The sequence below is a fragment of the Limanda limanda genome, chromosome 16 (genome assembly GCF_963576545.1).
Source record: "Limanda limanda chromosome 16, fLimLim1.1, whole genome shotgun sequence".
NCBI lineage: Eukaryota > Metazoa > Chordata > Actinopteri > Pleuronectiformes > Pleuronectidae > Limanda > Limanda limanda.
In genome coordinates this window covers 15,864,795-15,887,285 of record NC_083651.1, presented here as the reverse complement: position 1 = coordinate 15,887,285, position 22,491 = coordinate 15,864,795, and the positions used below count along the sequence as shown (strand labels likewise).

Sequence of the window (22,491 nt, the reverse complement as noted above, 5' to 3'; positions counted from 1 at the left end):
CTTTAAGAGCATTGCTGTGTGCCATATGGAATAAGTAGACATGCGTGTCAGGTGACTCCCTGGAGGTGAGGCAGAAAGGTAAACAGTGAACTCCCATTGAATCAGTATACTCTCGATTCTCTTTATGAATTTACCCATAAATAAAAATAAACATGTGATGAATTTTGCGGTTTGAGGATTTTGCTTTCAAGTGAGTCGGACTAATTATGGCTTAAATATGTGGCAGACAAAAGGGGATTAGTCTTAAACAATAGATATGTTATTACCTCAGGTTAAGCTCATGCTAACCTAAATATACAATATAATACTTAAATATACAATACACAGGGTAGACACTTGAAAATGTAAAACTAATTCAATTAATAATGTACTTTTTATCTGTTTAAATCTATTTTCTGCACTGGACCTGCTTTCCTGTAGAGCAGCTTTAAGTGTTAACACTAAAAGAGTTGATTTCTGCTTTCTCCACTCTACAAACTGGCTTTAAATTCCTTACTCAATGAAACATATGCAAACCAGCCCTTTATAACGTCTGTGACACAGCCGCACGACGCAAAGGATCCTGGGAAACAGGTAAACTGATGCATTCAGGAGCTGCTCGGTTTTTTCTTTTGGCAGTTGTTTTCTTATGTTTAAAGCTCTTTTTTAGAATGAAACGAAGATAATGCATTAGCATATTTAACATAGAGAGATGTGAAAAATATGTTATTATATACATATGCAAATATACAGCAACAATAATATATTTGTACTCACTCCATGTTGTAAAAACTAAAAGCAGGAAAGGTTTGGCATTATTCACGGTGAGATTCTCGAATGAGTTGACTTTTTATTTAATAGCTATCGTCTGACGGTTTAATCAACCAATCATTTAATCAACCTCCAATTTCAGATCTAAGTCTTTATATAATCTAATGTAAACAGCCTTTTAACACATGTGTAATTATTATTTCTATAAGGCAACAATGGTGGTTACTGATGAAGACTTTGTATGGAACTTTTCATTTTATAAAATGCAGCTCAAGGTGCAAAGAGCATATTAAGAAAGGAAAAGATGTATAAACAATAAGAAATATGATTAGAAATAATCCAAACAAGGCTTAGATCACAATAAAATAAACTCCATGTTTGAAATAAAATATATATACTGATTATAATGTATATGTAAAACCCAGAGTTGGCAAAGGAGAAACAATCCAGATTATAGGTCTATAAACACAGCGGTGGTCCTTTGAAGCTGATATTTCCGACGGGCCCTGAACGCGGAGCACTTTCCCTGTGCTGACCTTTGACAACTCATGGATCCGCTCCCCCCCCCCCTCCATTCACAAACACGGAAGCAGCATGGCGGCCAGCGGCAGCGGCGGCTCCGACAGGCAGCGGGTGGCCCAGCAGAGACTGAGGATCATCGCCGGACACTTGCGGAGGCCGGCGGACGACGACTGGGCCGTCCGGGCCGCGGAGTGCAAAGCCCCGCAGAGCGAGTCCTCCGCCCCCGCCGAGGGGAAGAAGACGATGCCCCGGAGAAGGTACAGGGCTGGGATGGAGCTGCGGAGACGAGTCCTCTCTCTCTGTGGCTTTAGCTCGTTGATAAGTCCAACAGCTGCCGGCTCCGCACTGTACACACACTAACACACCGGGGAGGACACACACTAACACACCGGGGAGGACACACACTGACACACCGGCTTCCTCCATCTTTAAAACACACACAGAACACAGGGAGACACGGCTAACGCAGCTAGCCTGCTAGCTAACCCAACAGAGGAGCCATTCATTTCAGTGGGTGCGGCTGGGTGTACCCTCAGTGTAACGTTGGCGTGGTCGACTTTCCTCGAAGTTGTCTCAGCCGCAGCCTCCTTCATGTGGCTCACAACTCACCATTTTGTTTGTTCTGTGTTATTTGTCAGCGTCAGTTATGATTTAGTTGCTACAACAGCAGCGTCGCCTCCCTGGTTCCAGAAGGTTCTGTTGCTTTCCAGACAAGAAAGTGGCTGAATCGAGATTTGGCGACATTTTACGTTCGATACCTGTTGCACAATTCCCCGTACAGCTGTCAGTCTTACTTTCCTCTGTAAGTGTAAATTATATTACGCACAACTGTTGCTGTGAATGTCAGTGTTTACGTGCAGCTCTTACCGTAACTGTCACACACAGGCCTTACTGTAATAGTGACTGCAATTACTACTACTACTACTACTAATGGTGATGTCATGGTAACAGCTCATTATAATAGTTCATGCCACGTACTGTTACGGTCGCTACGTCACTAGCTTCATCACTCAACAGCTGTTCATCGGCTGCTTGGGCTATCGCACCTGATGCATGTAGTAGTTACATGTTATTACGGAAGTCATCTTTTCCAGATGTGTGTGAGGAGTGAACCTTCTGTCTTCACTGGTGACGTCATTGTCCAAGACTCTGTGACACTGTGCTGGTGTGTCAGTCTGAAACAACAAGGATTTTGGCCTTGTGAAAGTCATCTCGTTCTTTTCCGCTCTCGACAACACAGTGAACACTGAAGTCCACCCGCCCCCCCCCCTTTCCAGATGACCAGCTGGACTTCAGTCATTTTTTTTTTATATCAGCAACAGTTGGATAGTTCAGGAAAACAGTGCGAACCAGCCTTTTCTTTAAAAGAAAAAGCAAAAAGCAAAGATCCTTGTAGGTTAGTGGATCCATACATTTTATTTTCGTTTTTTTTTTTATGCTTTAATTCCTGCTACTTGTTTGTTAAAGTACCAGGAGTCCTCCTCACTCAACCTCTTCTCTAGTGACACCCTTTTGTTGGTCAGTATGTGGTTTCAGTTCCAGTTTAACCAGCTTTTTGGTTAAGATAATCTCACATTTAGTGAAACCATCTCTGATGCATTGGATAAGTGGTCTCTACTTTGTTTTCATTTGGATTACATATATAATATTAACAGTTTATTACATACAGTCTGCGTAAACGTACTACTGTCTTGCATAAATCCTACATTTCGGGACTGTATAAGTTATTGCATGTATTTTCTTAGATGTGGTGTAACTACGTCTTTGGAGGCTGTTGAGGGTTTGTTGAATTGTATTCCATTTTACTGAGAGTTATTTTTAATTTTATCAAGTGTAATAACACATAAAAGCAATAAATATATCAGCTATATATGTATACTTCTCAGCTAATATCAAGACTGATTGACATTATACACAACTATTCCAGTCTGTCTGTCCAAAAAAGATCATATCCATCAATTTATGTTTTCATAATTTACGTGTGAAATGAACCTTTCACACATTATGGACATCACACTTTACAGAAGTAGGGAAAGTATACATAACAATGTTGGGAATACAATAGTTTTTTGGTATTGATCCCTTAGACCTGCAATTCAGACAAGGAAAACCTCCATTCATAACACCTTTATGGTGAAAAAGTCTAGATGCATGCTGAATGTGAAAAGCTATTTTTATCAGGACAGCTTCATTTAGCACAACTGTTGTGTTTTTAATCAGAACCTCTCTAATGGCCTGAAATTGTCCCTTGGTAATGGCAGTCCGTACCCGCTGACCTTGCCAAGTACTTGGCCCATTTATTGATTCATTTTTAGTCAGTATGTTCTACACCTATGACAGCACATCAGTGGTAGTGAAGATTCATTAAAGTGTGACTCGGTGTGTCACTCTCATTTCTGTTCCCACTCTAAATTTATTGGAAACTCAATTTTGGCAGGTATTAATCTTAATTATGGCTTTTACGCCACTGTGTTAGCATCCCATCCCGAGCGACTCATGATGAGTTATGGCTGCTCTGAGTGGTGGTCGAGCTGCAGCGGGTCCAAGCGCAGTGTGCAAGCTCTGTACGGTGTCACAGCACAGACAGTACAGCCACATCTGTGGTTATGCTGCTGGTCATTACCTTGGAATATCCCTCACTAATAGCATAGTAGCATTTGTGTGAGAAATTCCACGTCTTTGGATAGTGAGCTCAGCCATTTTGGGGGAACACCTTTTAGTCGCTGCTGGCTGCATTCCAGTGTGTTTATTGCTTTCACAGCTAAGACCTGATGCTTCTGTGCTATTTAAGTGGATTTCTGTGCTAAATGATTAGCTGAAGTTTCTAAGACCAGGGCATACGCTGGAACCCGATCATAAACACTGAGCGGTATTCAAAGCAGCTCTGGATAAGAAGGCCTGCCAGGTGTCATAAATGTGAAATATTTTAGTGCGTTAAATGGGAAACGGCACAGGGAGAGTTTGTAGCTTCCTCTGTTGATTGATATGCTGTTTGAATGTGTCCCTTCTGCTTCTCCATGGCTATGTCAACGAGCTGGTTGTTTGCGAGCCTGCCTGCAGATTGTAGTTTAGTCGTAAGCACCACTAGGGAATATTGTAGGTGTGCCGGTCTGCTGCCTTTCCTACTGTAAATTTGTCAACTGATAACGAGCCCTGCCTTATACAAATCAAATGCTTGTGAATTTAACAACAAATGAATGAAACATTTTCTCAATGCCATTGGTAGGGTTGTTTCAATATCAGCATGAAGTATCAGATTGCTAGGAAAGACTGTCTTTTTTTTATCTCTGGGGGAATTGCTTATACTATCTCATAACAGCCCAGAGGGACTGTGGTGCAAATTACGAATTTGAGCGGGTTACCGCCCCAAGGAATAACCTTCACATGTGTTTTTGTAACTACCTCTCATGATATTTCATGTCATGTCTTAACCTTAATGTAAGGCATGTGAATTCTAAAGTCAACCTGTGCCAATATTTACCTTTCCACAGGCAGGAGATTATGAAATGGAATGGCTGGGGATATAACGATACCAAGTTCCTCTTCAATAAGAAAGGGCAAACAGAATTTACTGGCAAAAGGTAAAGTATACTGTAACACCACACTCTAAATTTACATACTTAAAGACATCAATTAATAACAGACTCTGTTTAGTTACAGCACAGCCGTGTTAAGCTTCAGCATTCACACTTTGTGTGATTGGATTCTGTAGTTCTGCTTGGAACAAATTGACAGCCCATACTGTGAACCAGCTTTTTGGAAATCCAGTTGCTGTCTCCTTCCTACGCTTACAGCAATGTGGTGCTACTGCCACCTTGTGGCTGGCATTTAAACTGTTAATTGTCATCTGAGAAGGTCACTGGATGGGATTTTCAGCTTTCCCAAACTCTGTTGCTCATTAACAGAAAACCCTCTCCAATCTGTTCAGAAATGTAACATATTATGTTTGTAATTATTGACGTGTCTCTGGGCAGTTTTGGATAAACACAGTTTTTTTCACTGAGAGTTTGAAACAAAAAAACAATTCAGTTTGATTGTCTGTGGGTGTGCAGAAACAAAGCCATATGTTCCTCAAACTCAACGAATATAACAAAGAATGTCTCTCTTGGCTCCTTTATCCTCGTCGATCATGACAAGAGCAGAATTAGAAATGGTCTGTATATTTTAATCATGACATACGACTGTGCCTTTCCTGTCAAATTGTACACACAGAGACATGGCACAGGGTACAAGAGGATGTATTTTGACTAATGACTGGAGCTGAACAGGATGTTGCACAGCAAATGGTTTCCTCCTGTTCGAGCAGTCGCCACAAACTGTCCCGCTCCCCCCTCCAACTGAAAAGCTACCTTCGGTGGTGTACAGTGACCGAGGCCGGGGCACAGTTGAGTGAATGTCAAAGATGGTACTCTACTCCTCTGCGCTCAATGTGACAGAGGCTTTTTTCATTCTGGGGTGTGTTTCATGGTCTCTTGGACAAAGGCATACCACAGTCCTCTGATAGGCTGGCCCAGGCCGTGCCAGCAGCTAAATTATGCAAGGGATGGCGAGAGCGGTCACATGGACAGCCCTGTCACTATTGCTCTGCTTGCCTAATAACCTCGCTGGTCTCAACCATCACACTCTATTCTTATTAGACACAGGTTTGGATTTCCAAGTAAAAATGATCAGTCAAGCAATAAAATATATCTTCAGTTCAGGACTTAAAGTTGAGTATCCTCACCGAATGTCTTATTTTACACAATCCAGGTATAGGCTAAGTGGTATGATCGTCCCTGGTCTGCAAGATTGGTTTGAAACCACATTTGGAGCCAGTGTGCACCATAAATCCCCCGCAACAGTGAGTAAATGTCCTGTTTATTTATTGTGTCCTCAGTGTACGGTAAAGAAGGGCACTCAGTCAGAGTTCATGACCACAATGGCTTGTTTTGTTTCAGACCACTCTGAATAGCAGTGCTGTGCCGCCTCCCAATCTTAATGAGGCCTTCGTCGAAGAGCTGAAATCCACAGGTGTTCCCTTCTCTCACGATGCAGAGGACAGAGTGTTTCGCGCTAACGGTAAGTCAGGCTCTTCACCACCCGACCAAAAACTAATTTAAAAAATCACATTGCAACCTTTTATTGTTTGTACACGTCAACCTGTGTAACTCTAGATTTTAAATGTAGCAATATTCACATTCATTTGTGATGAACTTGATGTCTCATTCGTTTGTTTTCTTTCAGGCCATTGCTTACATGAGATCTTTCCCCTCCGAGAAGGGAAAATTGGTCGAGTTCCAGATTCGGTGGTATGGCCAAGTGAGTTCAGAAGCTGTGTTATCTGTTTTTGTTTTTTCTCTTTTTTTCTTCTCCTCCCACATAGCATCACTGATCCCCCTGACTGGCTGAGGTGATTTAAAGGGTTAATCTCAGCAGAGGAAGTGATATTAAAATGTATGAGTGAAAGCTTAATAAGAAGTGTCAGGGGGAGGATGGTTGACACCCAATACTCCACAGTCTGCTCCCTGCACAGTTCGCCCATGAATTATGATTCTGAGATTGGTTTTCTGTTGTTATGACTGGCACTATTTTATCATGCAAATGAGTGTTGACTGATGGTTGGAACTTGATTAGCAGCCTCCCAAATGGGCAGCAGATCACCAAGCAACAGTAGACTGTACCAGCAGCTACGGCACCAAATCCTTATCTTACTGACCTCGCAAATGTTCTCATTTATGATCCTTCTAACAGATATCTTGACTTATAATTTGCATTCCCCACAAGTCCCTCCAAGTCAGGCTGTGTATTTTAAGTGGAGGTATAGTTTGTTGAACTGTAATCCGTAAGCCAACGCTGTGTGTTTAATTGGATGGAAAAATGTATTAGAACACGGGCATTCCTCACTGCCTCCAAAAGCACTTGAGGCCAATCATGCACATCCATGTAGGTGGGTATTGCTACTCCTCCCACTCACTCACCACTCCGCTGTGAATGGAAGCGGGCTTCGTGATTGGCTGAAGCGTGCTCGTATTGATCCTGCACATCTCACCCCAGAGAGCGTAGCTTCATGCAGTCTGACTCCGCCTAAGGAAAGCCCCGGGCAAATCACAACCATCAGGCAAATCAAAACGCGCCCTGCCTCTCCCCTAGTCCCCTGCTCTAATGGCCCAGGCCATATAAATTTGTTTATTGTCTTCTGTATATATTTAGCATTTTGTGCCATATTTTATATCCTTTACAATGTGTCGACTCTTGCTATTATGAGCACGCGTAATTTATGAATGCAATAAAGGATAATAAATAGCAAAATTCCCTGTCTAATTTCAAAATGATGTTTGTTTTTTTCAGACTGCCACAATGATGTAGTGAAAATTGTGGAACTGGCGTGCAAACATAATGTTTGTTTGATACCATTTGGAGGTGAGTCTTGACATTGAAGTTTCTAATCAGCATTATAACATTAATAAGACCCTACGTGTTTATTTACATTTAATGCTCTTCAAGACATTATGTTTGCCCATCCCCTGCTCGTGAAATAATTTTTCTGTTAATGAAACCACTTATGAATGAACCAGGTATATAATGCACTGTTGCGGCCCCTCTCTGTCTCATATCTTTTACTGCTGTTAACTCTAATATTATGGCAGAGAGCAACTTTTAAGCTTATAAGGTATTAGAGGAGTTTGTGAACTGGTTCATGATTATCAATAAAAGTGTCCTTGTCATTTCCTGGCAAAGAATAATTTTATCCAAACGACTGTTTACACTGCACAAACATTGATTTTTTAATACTCAATGCTACAGGCATATTTCTGTCTATAAGCAGGAAGTATTTAAGTTTGGTACCCAGACATAGCTTTACATATACAGTACATATATAGATATGTGATACCAGAGCCTCTGTTTGTGCAGGATATAGAAGGTAGTTGTGTGTACATATACTGAATACAGTAACCTCTATGTGTGTGTTTAAATATCTGAAACTAGGAAACCGTCCAATATATTCAAATGGTCCGTATGAAGGCTTCTCGACCATTAACTCATACTGCTGTTTTTCTCTCTCAGGAGGGACGAGTGTCTCTAGCGCTCTAGAGTGCCCCCTTGAGGAAACTCGCTCCATTGTTTCTCTGGATACCTCACAGATGGTATGTAAACGCTTGTGTCTGCTATATGTCACAAGTGTTGATCTGCACTAATGATGAGAAAACCTAAAATGAAATGCAATCTGATATATAAGTTTAAACAAAACCATCACTGGGAAAGAGAGATCATTGTACTGGCTTACATTAAATGAAAGATAATCAATTTTCATTCTCCCATGAATGTAAATGAAGAGTGACAAACAATTTAAATCAAATGCCATCGATATAATGTAATGTTACATAACACTATCACAGAGTAGCCTCAAAATCTATCATAGTATAGCACTCATTCAACATGCTTTGACACCATCTTAACTGTAATTAAATTGTTTTTCAAAGCAGTTAACTGAAGGGCTCATGTTTTAACTTGTATTACACTGTCACTGGTGCAACTGGTTTTATAATGGTCTGAAGAAAGACTCATTCAGTTTCACTATTCTGTCTCAGAAACACCTGGCCATGAATAAAAAGGGATATTTTGTCATAACATGAAAAAACATACATATTTAAACATGTATTTTTTTTCCTGAATATCTTTTTATATATTAGGAATGCATTACTAATTTTTAAAGCAAAACAAATTCTCCAGTGTGTATTTAATGTGCAGTTTAGGCACATTTATGATTCTTTGGCATCAGCCATTAATCTTATGTGGATACCACTGCCCTCACAGTGAACATGATAACGTTTCATTGGCTATAACATAAAATGGTGAATATTGTCACCAGTACAGTACGGCCCTTTGATCCAGGCGCACACAGAGGTGATATATAAGCTGTCTGGATGCCGCGAGCCCACCAGTCATTGAGTTTGGAGCCACAGACACCAGTGACCAGTGTTCTGTGTCAGGGGTCAGAGGTGGGGTGGCTCCAGTGGAAGCACATGAAAGGAGCAGTATGGTAGGAACATAAAGTTTATTGCCTCTGGAGAATAATTGATGGCAGGTGTGAAATGGCCTCCTGCAGGTAGGGGTAAGCCAAGTGCCCAACGGCCCAAATAAGTGGCATATATAGAATTAGATGTTAAATTGAGTTTAACCTTGAGGAAACCGACCCTTTCCTCTGTCCCCTAGCCCCTCTGCACACATTTATCCTCGAGACATGTGACCGTCAGACTGGAAGGACACACTGCTGCGAAACTTTCTGTATTGTGAGCAAAATGCCAAGGGACTGTCTGCGTGGACTGCTGTTGAGGGCAGTGTTTATATCAGAGGTATTTTAAGTCAACATAACAGACGTCGGCAGGTTTAGAGTTCAGATGACAGACATGGTGCTAAACAAAAAAAACATTTTTAATCCTGCAACCTAGGTCAAACAAATGGTGTGATTTTCATGTTTGCAAATGATACAAACAGAAAATTGTATTTTTTTTCTATTGTGATAACAGAATTTTGTTTTGTTTCATTTTTAATGGCAGAACCGCATTCTGTGGATTGACGAGAAAAATTTAACGGCCCATGTGGAAGCTGGCATTATCGGTCAGGATCTGGAGAGACTAGTAAGTACTGCTCATATATATTCATTTTCATCACCCGAAAGAGCTTGCGTTACTGTAGAACGTGCCAGCAGTCGAGCTGTGTGACCATTTACATGCAGGTTGTCCGTGCTCAGTCACCTTGGTTCTCTTTGCTCAGAGGATGGAACAGGGCTTGGGCAGGAGTTTGAGACGGGAGCAGAGTGCTGAAGGGGGGAGATTAGAGAGTGGGGCTGTGGTCATGAGCAGATGGCACCATCAAGCTAATTCAGAAAAATGGAGAAGGAGCGGGCGTTTGATGTAGAGGAATGCGTGAGCTGCATCTAAAGCAGACTCCACCTCTGCATTTAGACTGGGCCATTTTGATGGAGCAGATGGGTCTGCATTATAAACTGCCTTCCAGGGGAGTGCTGTGATAAAACAGGGCCTGATTTCAGCCCCGTATTGTGCTTCTGGTGGGGGTTGTTGTACTTTAAGATCCTTATTATTATTATTATGACTATTGAATGTTTCTGCGTGCAGAAACAATCCTTCAGGGGCTGGGCTGCCTTGAGGAGAACGTGTGGGGTTCTGAATGACCCCTGAGGAATAATTGTCATTTTATTTGTATGAATAAAAAAGGCTGAAAAGTGTCCCCTGGAAGTGTGCAGCCATCATTTTTCATATGAGATCAGTGCTCCAGTCAGGCAGTGGAATTTGACACGGCTCAAAACTGCACTGATCTCTCTTCATCGTCTTTTCATGCTCTGTCTTTCCGCGCCGTTTATTTTAGGCTTTTGTAAAAAAAAACTTCAATGCCATAAAATCTGAGGTTTAGCATTGCAGCATAACAAGAGCAGTGAAATTCAGCTGCAGAGTAGCAATTACATTTTTTTCTCTATTGCTTGCTCTTTCTTTTCAGTTGTTATTAAAACATTCTTGTGGGTTTACAATGAGATTGTTTTCCAAACATTTAAGGCTCATGATTATTGTAACTACGAAAGCACTTTTTTTCCCCTTTCTCTTCACAGCTTAATGAGAGTGGCTACTGTACAGGGCACGAGCCTGACTCCATGGAGTTCAGCTCCTTGGGGGGTTGGGTCGCAACCAGAGCATCGGGCATGAAGAAGAACGTCTACGGCAACATTGAAGACCTGGTAAGTTTCCCACCCTCACCTTTACCTTCCTGCTTATGTTTGTTCCAGAGAACAGTCAGGACACAGCCGTTACTGTACAGCAATTAAGAAGAATATTATTAGCAAGAGTGTTTTGGACTTAACCCTCACCTCGAAATGCAGTGGTCACAGTATCAGTCATTAAATATGTTGAAACGTGTGGCACACATTACAGTATCTAAATTCAGTTTTCAACATTTTTAGAACTGAAAGAAAAATATGCTTCACTTGAATATTTGGTAAAAAATTGTTTCTTGCTGTTTTCTGCCTGAATAGGTCGTCCACATAAAGATGGTGACCCCTCAAGGTGTAATTGAAAAGAGTTGTCAAGGCCCACGCATGTCCACAGGCCCAGATATTCACCACTTCATCCTGGGCTCAGAAGGTTTGCCACCTCTCTCATGTGATTTCAGTACAACAGAGCACGTGTTTGAGGTTGTGTGTTAACTCTTTGCGATAAAACAGTAACATCAGGACGGTTCTCATGCTACAGGGTTTCTTACACATTAACCAGCTTCCGTGAAGACGTGATCCTGAGGGGTGTTAGTTAGGAACCAGCCAGTGTCCTCCGCACCCCATCTGCAGTGCCCTGTCCTTGTGAGCGCCCACAGAGAATACTGCCATATGCCAGGTTCCCCCCTACATAATGAGGAGGTTCAGAGACTCTTGGCATCGTTATGTTAAACAGCTGTGGATACAAACTTTATATTCGCCCTACAAAGCTCGGCAATCTGCTCCCTGACTGGGCTTGGATCCGAGCAGAAGTCTCCATTTGTACCCATTAGAAATGATTCCAGTACCATGAGAACACAAGTGTAAGATCAAAATCACATGTGTTTAAAGAATGTTTTTATTTATTGCTAAATTACTAGTAATACTATTTCAGAAGAGCAACATTTTAAAAAGTTCCTCACAACTCTTGTGGTTAACTCTGAGTTATACAGTATAAGCCACTGTGAGTCAACCTAGACCTGTGTAAACTCGTCTTAGTCAGACATCTCATTTTGGCTGACCTTTGTCATGTTTGGGTTGCTTTATGTTAAGTCAGCCACATTTATTTTTCATTTTGATACAGTCAGCACACACTTAATAAGATTATGAATAGAATTTTTTTTATATGCCTGAAAGAATTTCATGTGGTTATATAACGTTATGTAGTTTCCCTTCATCTTACTTCTCTGAAATGAAGATTTAAAGGACAGTGACAGCAGTGAACACAGGACTGTACACCAGGGCTCTGCATCGGTCTCCTTTTATAAAATCCTAAAATATGAAGAGTGTTATGAATGGGTGAGTCTAATGTCAGATTCTCAAGTGTTAAAACTTAGTATAATAGAACCTTTGATGGTGATTTTGCTGCTGGGGAGTGGTGCATATGTAGAGATGGGACAGGACCACACAACTGTGGGAGGGCATGTTCTTCTGGGAGGCTGAGCACTCGAGCTGAGAGGTCATACCAAGGCTCGGCTTCATTAAAATTATCTATCTCTTCACCCCAGAAATCCCATCCTGCATTCTGACAGTAGGCCACAGCAGCAACAACAACAACAACTGAGCAGCACTCTAAAACCCGCACATCCGCTCTGCATATTAAGTGAAACACATCCATTTAGCTAGAAATGACTGTGAAACCTCCCGTTTTTAATTCACCGCACAACAACAGGGTCTCTCTATCTCTCTGACCTCAAAGTAGCCGGAATGCAAAGTATTTTCTTCTCCCTCGCTGCAACCAGTGTAATGGATGATTAGAATAATCAATGATAATCCCTTTGTCCTCTATACTCCTCAAACATGGAGGATGAAATGTTTGTTTGTGAAGCCAATTCATGTCTTGTCCATTTTTTGATTGAAAATTGGTGGTTTCACATTGGTCAACGTAGCCTTCAAAGCTATTTTTATCTCAAGTTTTTTTATATTAGTTTCCACAAATATTAATCGTGTAAGATTTGTTTGGTTTTATACCTTCAGTCATGGATAAAAACGCTTAAGTTGCACTGCAGCATTTATTTGCATTTCATTCACCCAAGGGACAATGTTTTTCTGACCTTGCTGTTCTTTTTACCTCTCTTTACCTCCTCCCCTTTGCACTTATCTCTCTCTCTCTCTCTCTCTCTCTCTCTCTCTCTCTCTCTCTCTCTCTCTCTCTCTCTCTCCCTCTCTCTCTCTCCCTCCCCCTCCCTCTCTATCCCTACGTCTCTCCCTCCCTCTCTCTCTCTCCCTCTGTGACTCCTCCTTTCCGTTATCAGGAGGGAGGAGCCGTTTTTCTATTCTAAAACCTAATTAAGTCACATGTTTACTAGTGGACCACTAGGGAGCAGCATGTGGCATGCAGTGTCACACTTAACAACATTCAGGCTGAGGGGAAATGTTTGATACAATTCACTGTGATTTGTTTGTTTATTTATTGACACAATAGATGAATCCCTGAGCCAACTGAATGTCCTAAATGCCCATCGCAAGTTGCAACAGTACAAAAAACAAGTATATTCAATTTGTAATAATACAAAACTGAAAAAAACTGAGATTGTCAAACATGTAATTTCTCTCAGTCAACAAATTGTTCCTCTTCTACTTGAAATGACTGCAGTGCAGTGTAAATACATTATAAAGTTTGTATTTATCCTAGTTAAAAAATGTGAGCAAAGGAATTGTGACAATACTTTTGTCCAGTTGCTTGAAAACTGTGATTCAAAATTGGCTGATTAGTTGTAATGTTCCTCATGCTCGAAAGAAACTAAGTTTCATCAATGCAATAAAAACAGTACAGCATAATCAAGAATCGGCAACTAAAGAATAGAAAAGAGTCAAATACATTTTCACAATATGTCCCACATAGTGGGATACATAGTCTCAGGTGGATACTATCATGATGAGCTTGTTTAGCAACAATTTAAACTTTTTAATTTTTAACGACCACAATGAAAGCAAACCTTTAGGCGGCATAGTGTTTTATCTTCTGTGATTTTAATGTCTATAATAATGTGTTTTTAATCATCAAATAACTTCATTCAATACGCTAGTAAAGCTAGTTAAAATAAATGGATTTCCCTCAGGTGTTGGTTTTTGTGTGAATATTTATGTGGTCTCACAAACACAGCAGAGGCAACGTCAGTTTTACTGTTATGGAAGTTGCCATTAGCAGTTGCTACTAGCCACTGATGTTACTACTGAGCTGCTGGTGGCAGGATAAGCAGTAAAAAATTGAAGATGACATATGCTTAAACTGATCATCTCTTTAAAATCTCTAACGGTCTGTCGGCTGACTTGAAGTTCTATTGTTCTCTGTTGTTGTCAATGATGATGATTCACACTGTGTTTACTGAGATATTTGTCATTTTTAATGAAAGTAGTTAATTATTGTAGTTGGGTCGGATGTTATGACATATTGTCTCTATTAAGTGTTTTCTCATCAAGATGAAAATCTGACTAGAGTTCTTGTTGAGATTTATTGTGGTTCAAACTGATTTGTGCATTTTCTTTTACTGTGCTCTGGTTGCGTGTCTTTTTTCTGCCTGGCCTTTATGTCAACTTTTCATACACTACTTGTGTAGGATTTTCCACTTTGTTTATTATGCAAATGTTTAAAAGAACAATCTTGTATTCGTTTCCATTGTGTCCCAGCTTATGAAACTGTGGGTGCTGGAATTTTTTTTTTACACAGCCTCTCTTCTCTTGGTTTATAATAAACAGTATTGTTGTTGCAGGCTAAGGGAATGGTCGAATGGCGGTCCCTAGCTACAGTTTACTTTCATCTAGGATACTTGTATAAGAAGAATGAATCTCAGACACATTTGCAGTGTGAGTGGGGAGTTGTTTCGGGGATTCAATATGACTCCTTCCGCAGCAGCAGCTAACGACCGACAGTTCTGCGGGTCTTAAGGTCAGCCAGGGTTCCCTTGTACCTGTGCATGTGCTGCTGCTGTTGCCTCTCGCTGCCTTTGATAGAGCACTGCTTTATTTCCTCGTGCTCTTAAAGCTGATAAATCTTAGTTGCTCCCCAGTGTGTGGTAGAAAACCAGATCTGCTTGGTGAAATGTGAGACAAAGGTCACCCCCAAAAAACCCTTGGGACATGTACGAGAGCCCTGTAAAACCGCCTTAAGTTCCGCTAAGGGGGGGGTAAATTATGGGAACTGATTTACTTCTCTCTGCTTAAATTCTCTCACTGTGATTTTCCACAGGAACCTTGGGCCTGGTCACCGAGGTAACCATGAAGATTCGTCCAGTGCCAGCGTATCAGAAATACGGCTCTGTTGTATTTCCGGATTTTGAGCAGGGGGTTGCCTGTCTCCGGGAGGTCGCCAGACAGGTATCAAGTTCATCTATCCTTTAACATGCTGTGCTTTGTTTCTGCTTTCACACTGAGAAGGTAAAACCCCAAAATGGATCTATAAAATGTTTTGCTCCTCTGCTCACCAAGAGTTTAAAACCACAACATTCACTCAGGAGCAAACATAAGCCAATTATTTAAACTTTAAAGACATAATGTGACATCTATCATGTTAATCATCGATAGTTAAAACTGTATTGATAATTATTAAATTATACATTTTTATCTTGTATATTACTATGTTGAATCTCTTTACTGCCAAAACACTACATGTTGTCTTTTTATTAACAACCTATCAAAGTATATTTTATTGCTTTACTTGTGGTTAGGGTTAAGGTTAGGGTTAAGTATTTATTACTGTTGCCTTAAGACCCTGGTGCACCAAACCCACTTGGGCAATGACCAACATCCCTGGTTCTCCTCAACATCAATTCTTGATAAGTTGTAAATTCCCACATGTAGATCTGTTATTAAGCGAAACTATGATTCTGACAAACTAATCTTTTTTTTTCCAGAGGTGTGCTCCGGCATCTATACGACTCATGGACAATAAGCAGTTTCAATTTGGTAAGTTTCGTTAGATTGTTCATGTTATATCCATATCGCTGCTGTCTTTAAATCTGGTGTCCAAACATAACTCTCATTTAAGGCCTGAATGTTTAGTGGTTACTCTTCACTACACAAGTGAGATTCTTATTTGACCTGAATTCTTTCAGCCCCAACACAACCTCTGGCTTTAATCAAAAAGCTTTGCAGCATGTGGCACATGACAGCCTTCAACCAACAGAAAAAGAGTGATCGAGTTTATTTAGAGTTACATTTTGTTTCGCATTCTTTTTTCTCTCCAATGTTTGGGTCGGTGTTACATTGATGTACTGTGTACCTCAGGCTCTGACAGGAGAACAATGAATGCCAATGGAACATAATACATTGATTTTACATTCTACAGAACTGAATTGTTAAATTGATTATTATTTCTGTAGAAAAATAGCTACACACACACATACACACGTGCTTAACGAATTGAACAAGATAAAAAAAATGACCATGGCCAAAATTAAGTAGTTGTTCCATTGAAGTTTTATAATGTTGTTTCTTAAGGTCTAGTGGGATGCATGGGGCATAACCAGAGATCTCTGTAAAGTTCCCCAGTCTCCAGGGATCTCATTATCTCCACTATATTTCCAAGAGTAGGCACTTCTTAGCATTAAGTAGGGAAGATGAAGCGAGCAGGTTTTTCACTAATAACTAAAACTCATGGCTCTGTGATACCTTCTTGGGCTTATTAGTGGCTTGTCCTCTCTTTTAATCATGTTGGCTGTTGAGTAAGGAGAGTTGATGTATTCACAGGTCTTTCCTCAGATTGGGACTACAAGTACAATTTAGCACTGCCTGTCTTGATACACAAGATGAAAAATGTGATCGTTGTAGTAAGTAGCAGGGTGTGTTGATATGCAAATAAGGAAAAACTAACCTGACCACTGAGGGCAGAATTAAAAGTGAAAAGTATGCACAGTGTAGGTGTAATTTTCTCTCTCTGGATGTTCAGTATTTAATTAACGAGTATGATGGCTGTGAGAGACCTAAAGACCTGCAATCAAATTTTGGAATGGAAACAATTAGGACACTAAGTGATGAAGAGACTTGAGCATGGAGGGAAATAAATGAACTGTTAAGTCTCGGCGACATCACCCGTGACTTCCCCGCTGTGATTGATAACCATCCCATTGGCCCCAGCCCCTCATTTTCGCTTGTCCACAGGCGCTTTTGTGCGTCCGATCAGGAATAAATCAAAAAGTGTGGGTGAGGAAGACGGATATCACTGTGTCAACCCCACTTCCCTTCGGAAACCTTCTGATTTATAGTCGCTGTCGCTGGCAGCCACTGGCCAGTTGTAAAGTTATTCAAATGCTACCATTTGTTTTTCCTCCTTTTGTTTGAAACCCCCAAATAAATCTGACTGACTTGCCCTCCTCGGAACACTTAGGGACGCAGGCAGGAGCGTGGTATGACTAATGTGTGAAAAATATTCTGTTTTTAATCTCACTTTTTGTTGAATAAAGAGAGCTGATTTTTATCCGATATTTTCTCAGGTCACGCCCTGAAGCCTCAAGGGTCTTCCATTTTCACATCTTTTGTGGACGGCTTGAAGAAATTTTACATCACCAAGGTAAAAAATAAAAAAATGAAGTAATTAGAAGTGAACTTCACACCGTTTACTTGCCGCAGGTGTTTTTCATGAAAAATTTATCCAACTCTTTAATCGCCAGTTCAAAGGGTTCGACCCCAACCGCTTGTGTGTGGCCACCCTGCTATTCGAGGGAGACCGTGAGAAGGTCCTGCAGCATGAAAAGCAAGTTTATGACATTGCTGCAAAATTTGGGTGAGTAGTTCTCTCGCCTCCCTCCCTGGTTTTTAGAACGATGCATTGCTCACAGATCGCGCCCGTGTACGAGAACAGAAATGAAAGGGCGCAGTTGGGTGGGATTTTGAACATGATTGGGAGCTGCCTCAGGCGTCCATGTCACTTTATTTAACCAGCCATTAGAGTGAAAAAGGATGGAGAAGCACAGTTACACACTTCAGACTTGGTCTTCCACTCAGTAGTTTGTCTCTGTGTGGATTGATGGATCACCCGTGGACGTCCTCGTGTCAGCTTCTATGTTAAAGTAGGTGTGGTGTGGGCGGTGATAGCGGGACACAGGTCCCCTCAGGCACCGCAGGGCGAGAGGACACAGCCTGGAAGTGCTTCCTTCGCTGTTGTCATTGATCATGAAATGGATCAATGAGGACTTTTTGGTGGAGATCAGTTACCTGTCAGCCTGAGAGCACTGTTCTCTCTATCCTGAGCCTGTTTTAAAAACCCTTAACAGGAGCATCACAGATGGGTTCATCCAAACATTTGTTAACCTTTGTGCCATTCAACTGCTAATAATGATCAATTATGTTTTTTATTGGTGAAGTGTTCACTGTTTGAAAAGAGTTTTATTTAATCTTTAACAAATGGCAGTTATTTCTAGATAGCTGTCCTTTAAGAGAATTGATGTGTGTGAATGTTTGGTCTCTTTCTTTTATGCTTCTGCTGTTTCCTTCCTTTCTTTCCATGAGAATCAAATTTTGAAGTCATCATCTGCAGTGTTACCTCTCTGTTGTACAATTATTTCCTGTTTCTTTTGTGCTGATTTGCGTTTTCCAGTTTTCTCTTTTCATTGTTTTATTACACCAGAAGATTTTTTTACTTTACAGGTCTTTTGCTCAAAATTGTTTGGGCAGCTCCTTCTCAAAGAAATAAATTAGGCAATTGTTGTGCCTGGTGATATAAGATCCACATGAAAGAAACATGAGAATTGTATGTCTTGAAAGTCAGAATAAAAGAAAGATATATATTAAGAGATGATATATAAATTAAGTTTCCATTTAAATATAAACAGTTTGCTTCAACAGAAGTATGGATGTAATTCGATCACACAGCAATCTGTGTGATCGAATTACATCCATACTTCTGTTGAAGCAAACTGTTTATATTTAAATTTGTAAAGCCCATATACAAATAACAATTTTCCTCATAGGGCTTAACAATCTGTAAAAGGTGCAACATCCTCTTCCTTTAACTCTTGGATGGGGGGAGGAATAACCTACTAAAATCCCTTTAAACAGGAGGATAACTGCAGAAACAAGTGAGGGATCCCTCTCCCTGGCCAATCAATGATGTTGTGTGTAAATGAGCACAAAATAACAATATTTAAAACATTTTAGAGAAGAGACAATCTAACATAAATGTAAAAATATAACTGTTTATATTTCATTGTTTAAAATATAAACACTTATTTTTTATACATTTTAACTATTACAGTGTTGAATGTGACCTTAATCAGTCAGAAATCAGCAGTATGTTACAGCTTCACTTTAATCAGGGATCCTCAGACCTCCTCACTGGACGGTGTCACTGGTTTCTTCCTGGGGGATTCTGACTGATTATGTATTACTGTTGTTAGCCTCACTGTTTGGCTGTGCACCCAGATTTGCAGGTAGCTGGAGCACTGCCCTGGCAATGGCCAGCAATTAAATCATAAGAAACTTGTCAGTTACATGCAGCAGCCTCTGCTTTATTGCATTATTTCAAATAAATCGTGATCACCCATCAGATCAAGTGCCAGTGATGGATTAGTGCGGTTCTGCGCTGCATTTTTTCTTCTGGTGTTTGGAAACAGGAAGAGGGGCAAAAATCAATATAGTGATTTTCTAATGAGCTTGGCCTGATTAGTTTGGGTGGTAGATGAAAATCTGATTACCCACTGCAGGTGATGGATGTGTGGCTGACCTGTGGCGATGCATGGAGCATAGCTTCATTGATCTGTACAATGTCGGAGTGACAGGCTCCCAGGCAGCTGTTGTGAGAGGGAGCAGTCGGACCAACAAAGCTAAGAGAAAAGAGCTGTTAAATATTAACCCTGTTATCTGCTTCTAGGGGCCTGGCAGCTGGAGAGGACAATGGTCAGAGGGGTTACATGCTGACCTTCGTCATCGCTTACCTCCGGGTGGGTCACTCCTCTGGGTTTCTTGTTTTTTTTCTTTTTCAGCCCGAGCTGATGGGCAGGTGGGGTGGGCGGGGTGACACGGTCTGACAGCAGATAGGATAGCAAGCAACACAGAGAAGCAGCAGAATGTGACCTCGGGAGATCTTTGATTTGATCTGGTCACAGTGGTTGTCAGGGGGTCTAACACCGAGGTGTCTGCATCATGAGGACAGCATAGTGGCTGCAGCCACAATGACAATGGAGAGTTCTCTAAGGTCACTTCTGTCAGAGGCCTGTCGAATAACCACCGACATGTATAACTGGACTTCTTAAAGCTCTGTGATGTGACTGTTGTGACACTATTCATACAAAAAGCTTTTAGGTTATCAGTGGAAGGTATTTCTCCTGGTGGATTTGTCCAGAAGGAAGTTGTCTTCAGACAGAAAATATCCCATTGACAGCAGCAGAATAAATCATTACAGATATAAAATAATTTAATTCAAAGGCTTCTAAAGGTCAGTTTACAGACCTGAACAGGCAACACTCTTCAACCTCTTCCTACTGCTACAACTTAGAAAACTGTTTTCTGTCAATGATGCTGTTGAAATCAATGAGTCTTTTTGCAAAATAAGGTTGGGGATGATTACTAGACAGAAAATTAGCCAGCACCTAGATGTTATAGTGACAAGGTTGTTACAGTGCATGTAAGTGTTATCCAGTTGCCTATACAACCCCAGTATACAGACTTTTTATGTGCAGGTAATCATATTGATTGACCACTTATCATCATTATAATGCTAATATTGTATTGCTCACAGGACTTGGGGTTGGACTACTATGTGATTGCCGAGTCCTTTGAAACCTCTGTGCCTTGGGACAGGTAAACACACTGATTAGATTTTTTTAAATTTCAATTGATATTAACATTTTTCTTTTGTCACCTCCCACCCATTCAGTCCTGAGACTCTGCTGTAATAACTCATGCTTTTCCTTTCTTTCTTCTATTTCTCATCGCCTCTGTCTTTGACGTTCACCTTCATGCCTTTTCTCCCCCTATTAACCAGCTCTGTGTTGGCGGAAGCTTTGCTTCCTCAGCCTATAAACCCGCCATTATAGATACACACACACACACACACACTCACTCACATGAACTCACACTTGCAGAGGATCTGTGTGTGTTCAGTGTGGGGAAATGTTGGCACCAGATTCATCTCACATTCACATGTGGTCTTTTCTGCATGTTTTCGTCGTTGTTTTTTCTCTACACACACGCAACAAACGAGAGCACACACAGAGCTCCGTGTCGTGTAACATGCCTGACGGCAGGGACCAAGAGATCAGGCACTGAAGCGAGCATATGTGCCTGGCTCATTACCCACCCTCCTTCCCCATCCTCCACATTCCACACACTGCTGCACATGCTTAGGACTGGCGGCCATTTCCACACCACAATGGTCGTCCTGTTAGTCACTCACTCCTCTTTACTGGCCCTTTTTCTGTGTAATACTTTTGCCGTACTAATTGATTTATATTGCTTTTCTTAATAGACAAATATCACAGTTTGGAGTTGCAACATGACAAAGTCTCATTTTGCTTCTGTTTTTCCTTATTCAAACGTGACTTTTTTAATCTGCCATTTATTGCACTTTATTTGCAGGGTGTTGGACGTTTGCCGGAATGTAAAGGCACGCATTGTCCGAGAGTGTAAAGAGAGAGGAGTGCAGTTTTCACCATTATCCACATGCAGGTACAGTTAAAGAATAACAGTTTAACACAAGTTCAGCCTGAAGATTTTACAGACTCACAATAATCAATGGGTCTCCAACACATCTACTAATAAAGATAATACCAAATTTTCCATTCACACACCAAAACAACATTTTTATATATTTTTTATTTTGTATCAACAAATCAATTATTTAAACTATAATATGTTTTTATCTGCAAACCCGCTTTTACCAAAAATGCTTTCAAATGTTGTTAAGGGTCCAGACTTCCACTCAGCCCGACGCCTGTTCATCCAAACCAAGATAAGAACTTTGTCTTTTAAAAGACACAAAGCGACTTCTTTAGCTAACAGGGAGTTGTAGGTTTTTGCAAACTTAAACCATAAATAGTGTTCTCGTTGTGGGCTGCTTTCAAATTAATGCTTCCCTTGAGTTTACAGCAGCATTTAGGGGTTTGTGGCACTCATACCTAATAAACTACAATACCCAAATTCTTTGTAGTGAAGGATCAGTTCATCTTGTAGCAGTGTGGCTCACTGATGTCTTTTTAATAGTTCTTGGACAGTGATGGAGGTCTGAGGAAGAGCATGTTCAAGGCTTTGATCTACAGGAAAACTTAATGTTCAAAATTGTAGACAAATTAAATAAGTGTCCACAATTGGCAGAATATCTACTGCAATTCAGGATAAGAATGCTCTTACGAATCTGACCATGCACTACTAACTTTCAATATTGAGGTTGCATACCCAGGCCTCCCCCCATCCCCCCCAGTGAGTTAGCAAAGCCACGCGGACAGACAGACAGACGGCGAGCCGGTTGAGGAGCAGCAGGCTGCCGCTCGCCGATTGAGGAGCGATTAGGCCTCAGCCTGATTATGCTACAGCCATTCATTTCCCGG

General features: G+C 40.9%; 1 protein-coding gene across 1 annotated transcript in view; it reads left to right on the top strand.

Annotated features, from left to right (window-relative positions):
* The first annotated feature begins 1,329 nt into the window (after positions 1–1,329).
* agps (alkylglycerone phosphate synthase) overlaps positions 1,330–22,491 on the top strand; it is a 28,140-nt gene continuing 6,978 nt past the window's right edge. Inside the window, exons 1-17 of the mRNA XM_061088131.1 lie at positions 1,330–1,529; positions 4,764–4,853; positions 6,022–6,112; positions 6,210–6,330; positions 6,496–6,570; positions 7,600–7,671; positions 8,317–8,396; positions 9,810–9,890; positions 10,877–11,002; positions 11,297–11,405; positions 15,201–15,328; positions 15,865–15,916; positions 17,443–17,519; positions 17,620–17,732; positions 19,818–19,887; positions 20,685–20,746; positions 21,524–21,613. Of these exons, the coding sequence (XP_060944114.1) occupies positions 1,345–1,529; positions 4,764–4,853; positions 6,022–6,112; positions 6,210–6,330; positions 6,496–6,570; positions 7,600–7,671; positions 8,317–8,396; positions 9,810–9,890; positions 10,877–11,002; positions 11,297–11,405; positions 15,201–15,328; positions 15,865–15,916; positions 17,443–17,519; positions 17,620–17,732; positions 19,818–19,887; positions 20,685–20,746; positions 21,524–21,613 (1,622 nt within the window). The 5' untranslated portion in view covers positions 1,330–1,344. The remainder of the gene's footprint in view (positions 1,530–4,763; positions 4,854–6,021; positions 6,113–6,209; positions 6,331–6,495; positions 6,571–7,599; positions 7,672–8,316; positions 8,397–9,809; positions 9,891–10,876; positions 11,003–11,296; positions 11,406–15,200; positions 15,329–15,864; positions 15,917–17,442; positions 17,520–17,619; positions 17,733–19,817; positions 19,888–20,684; positions 20,747–21,523; positions 21,614–22,491) is intronic.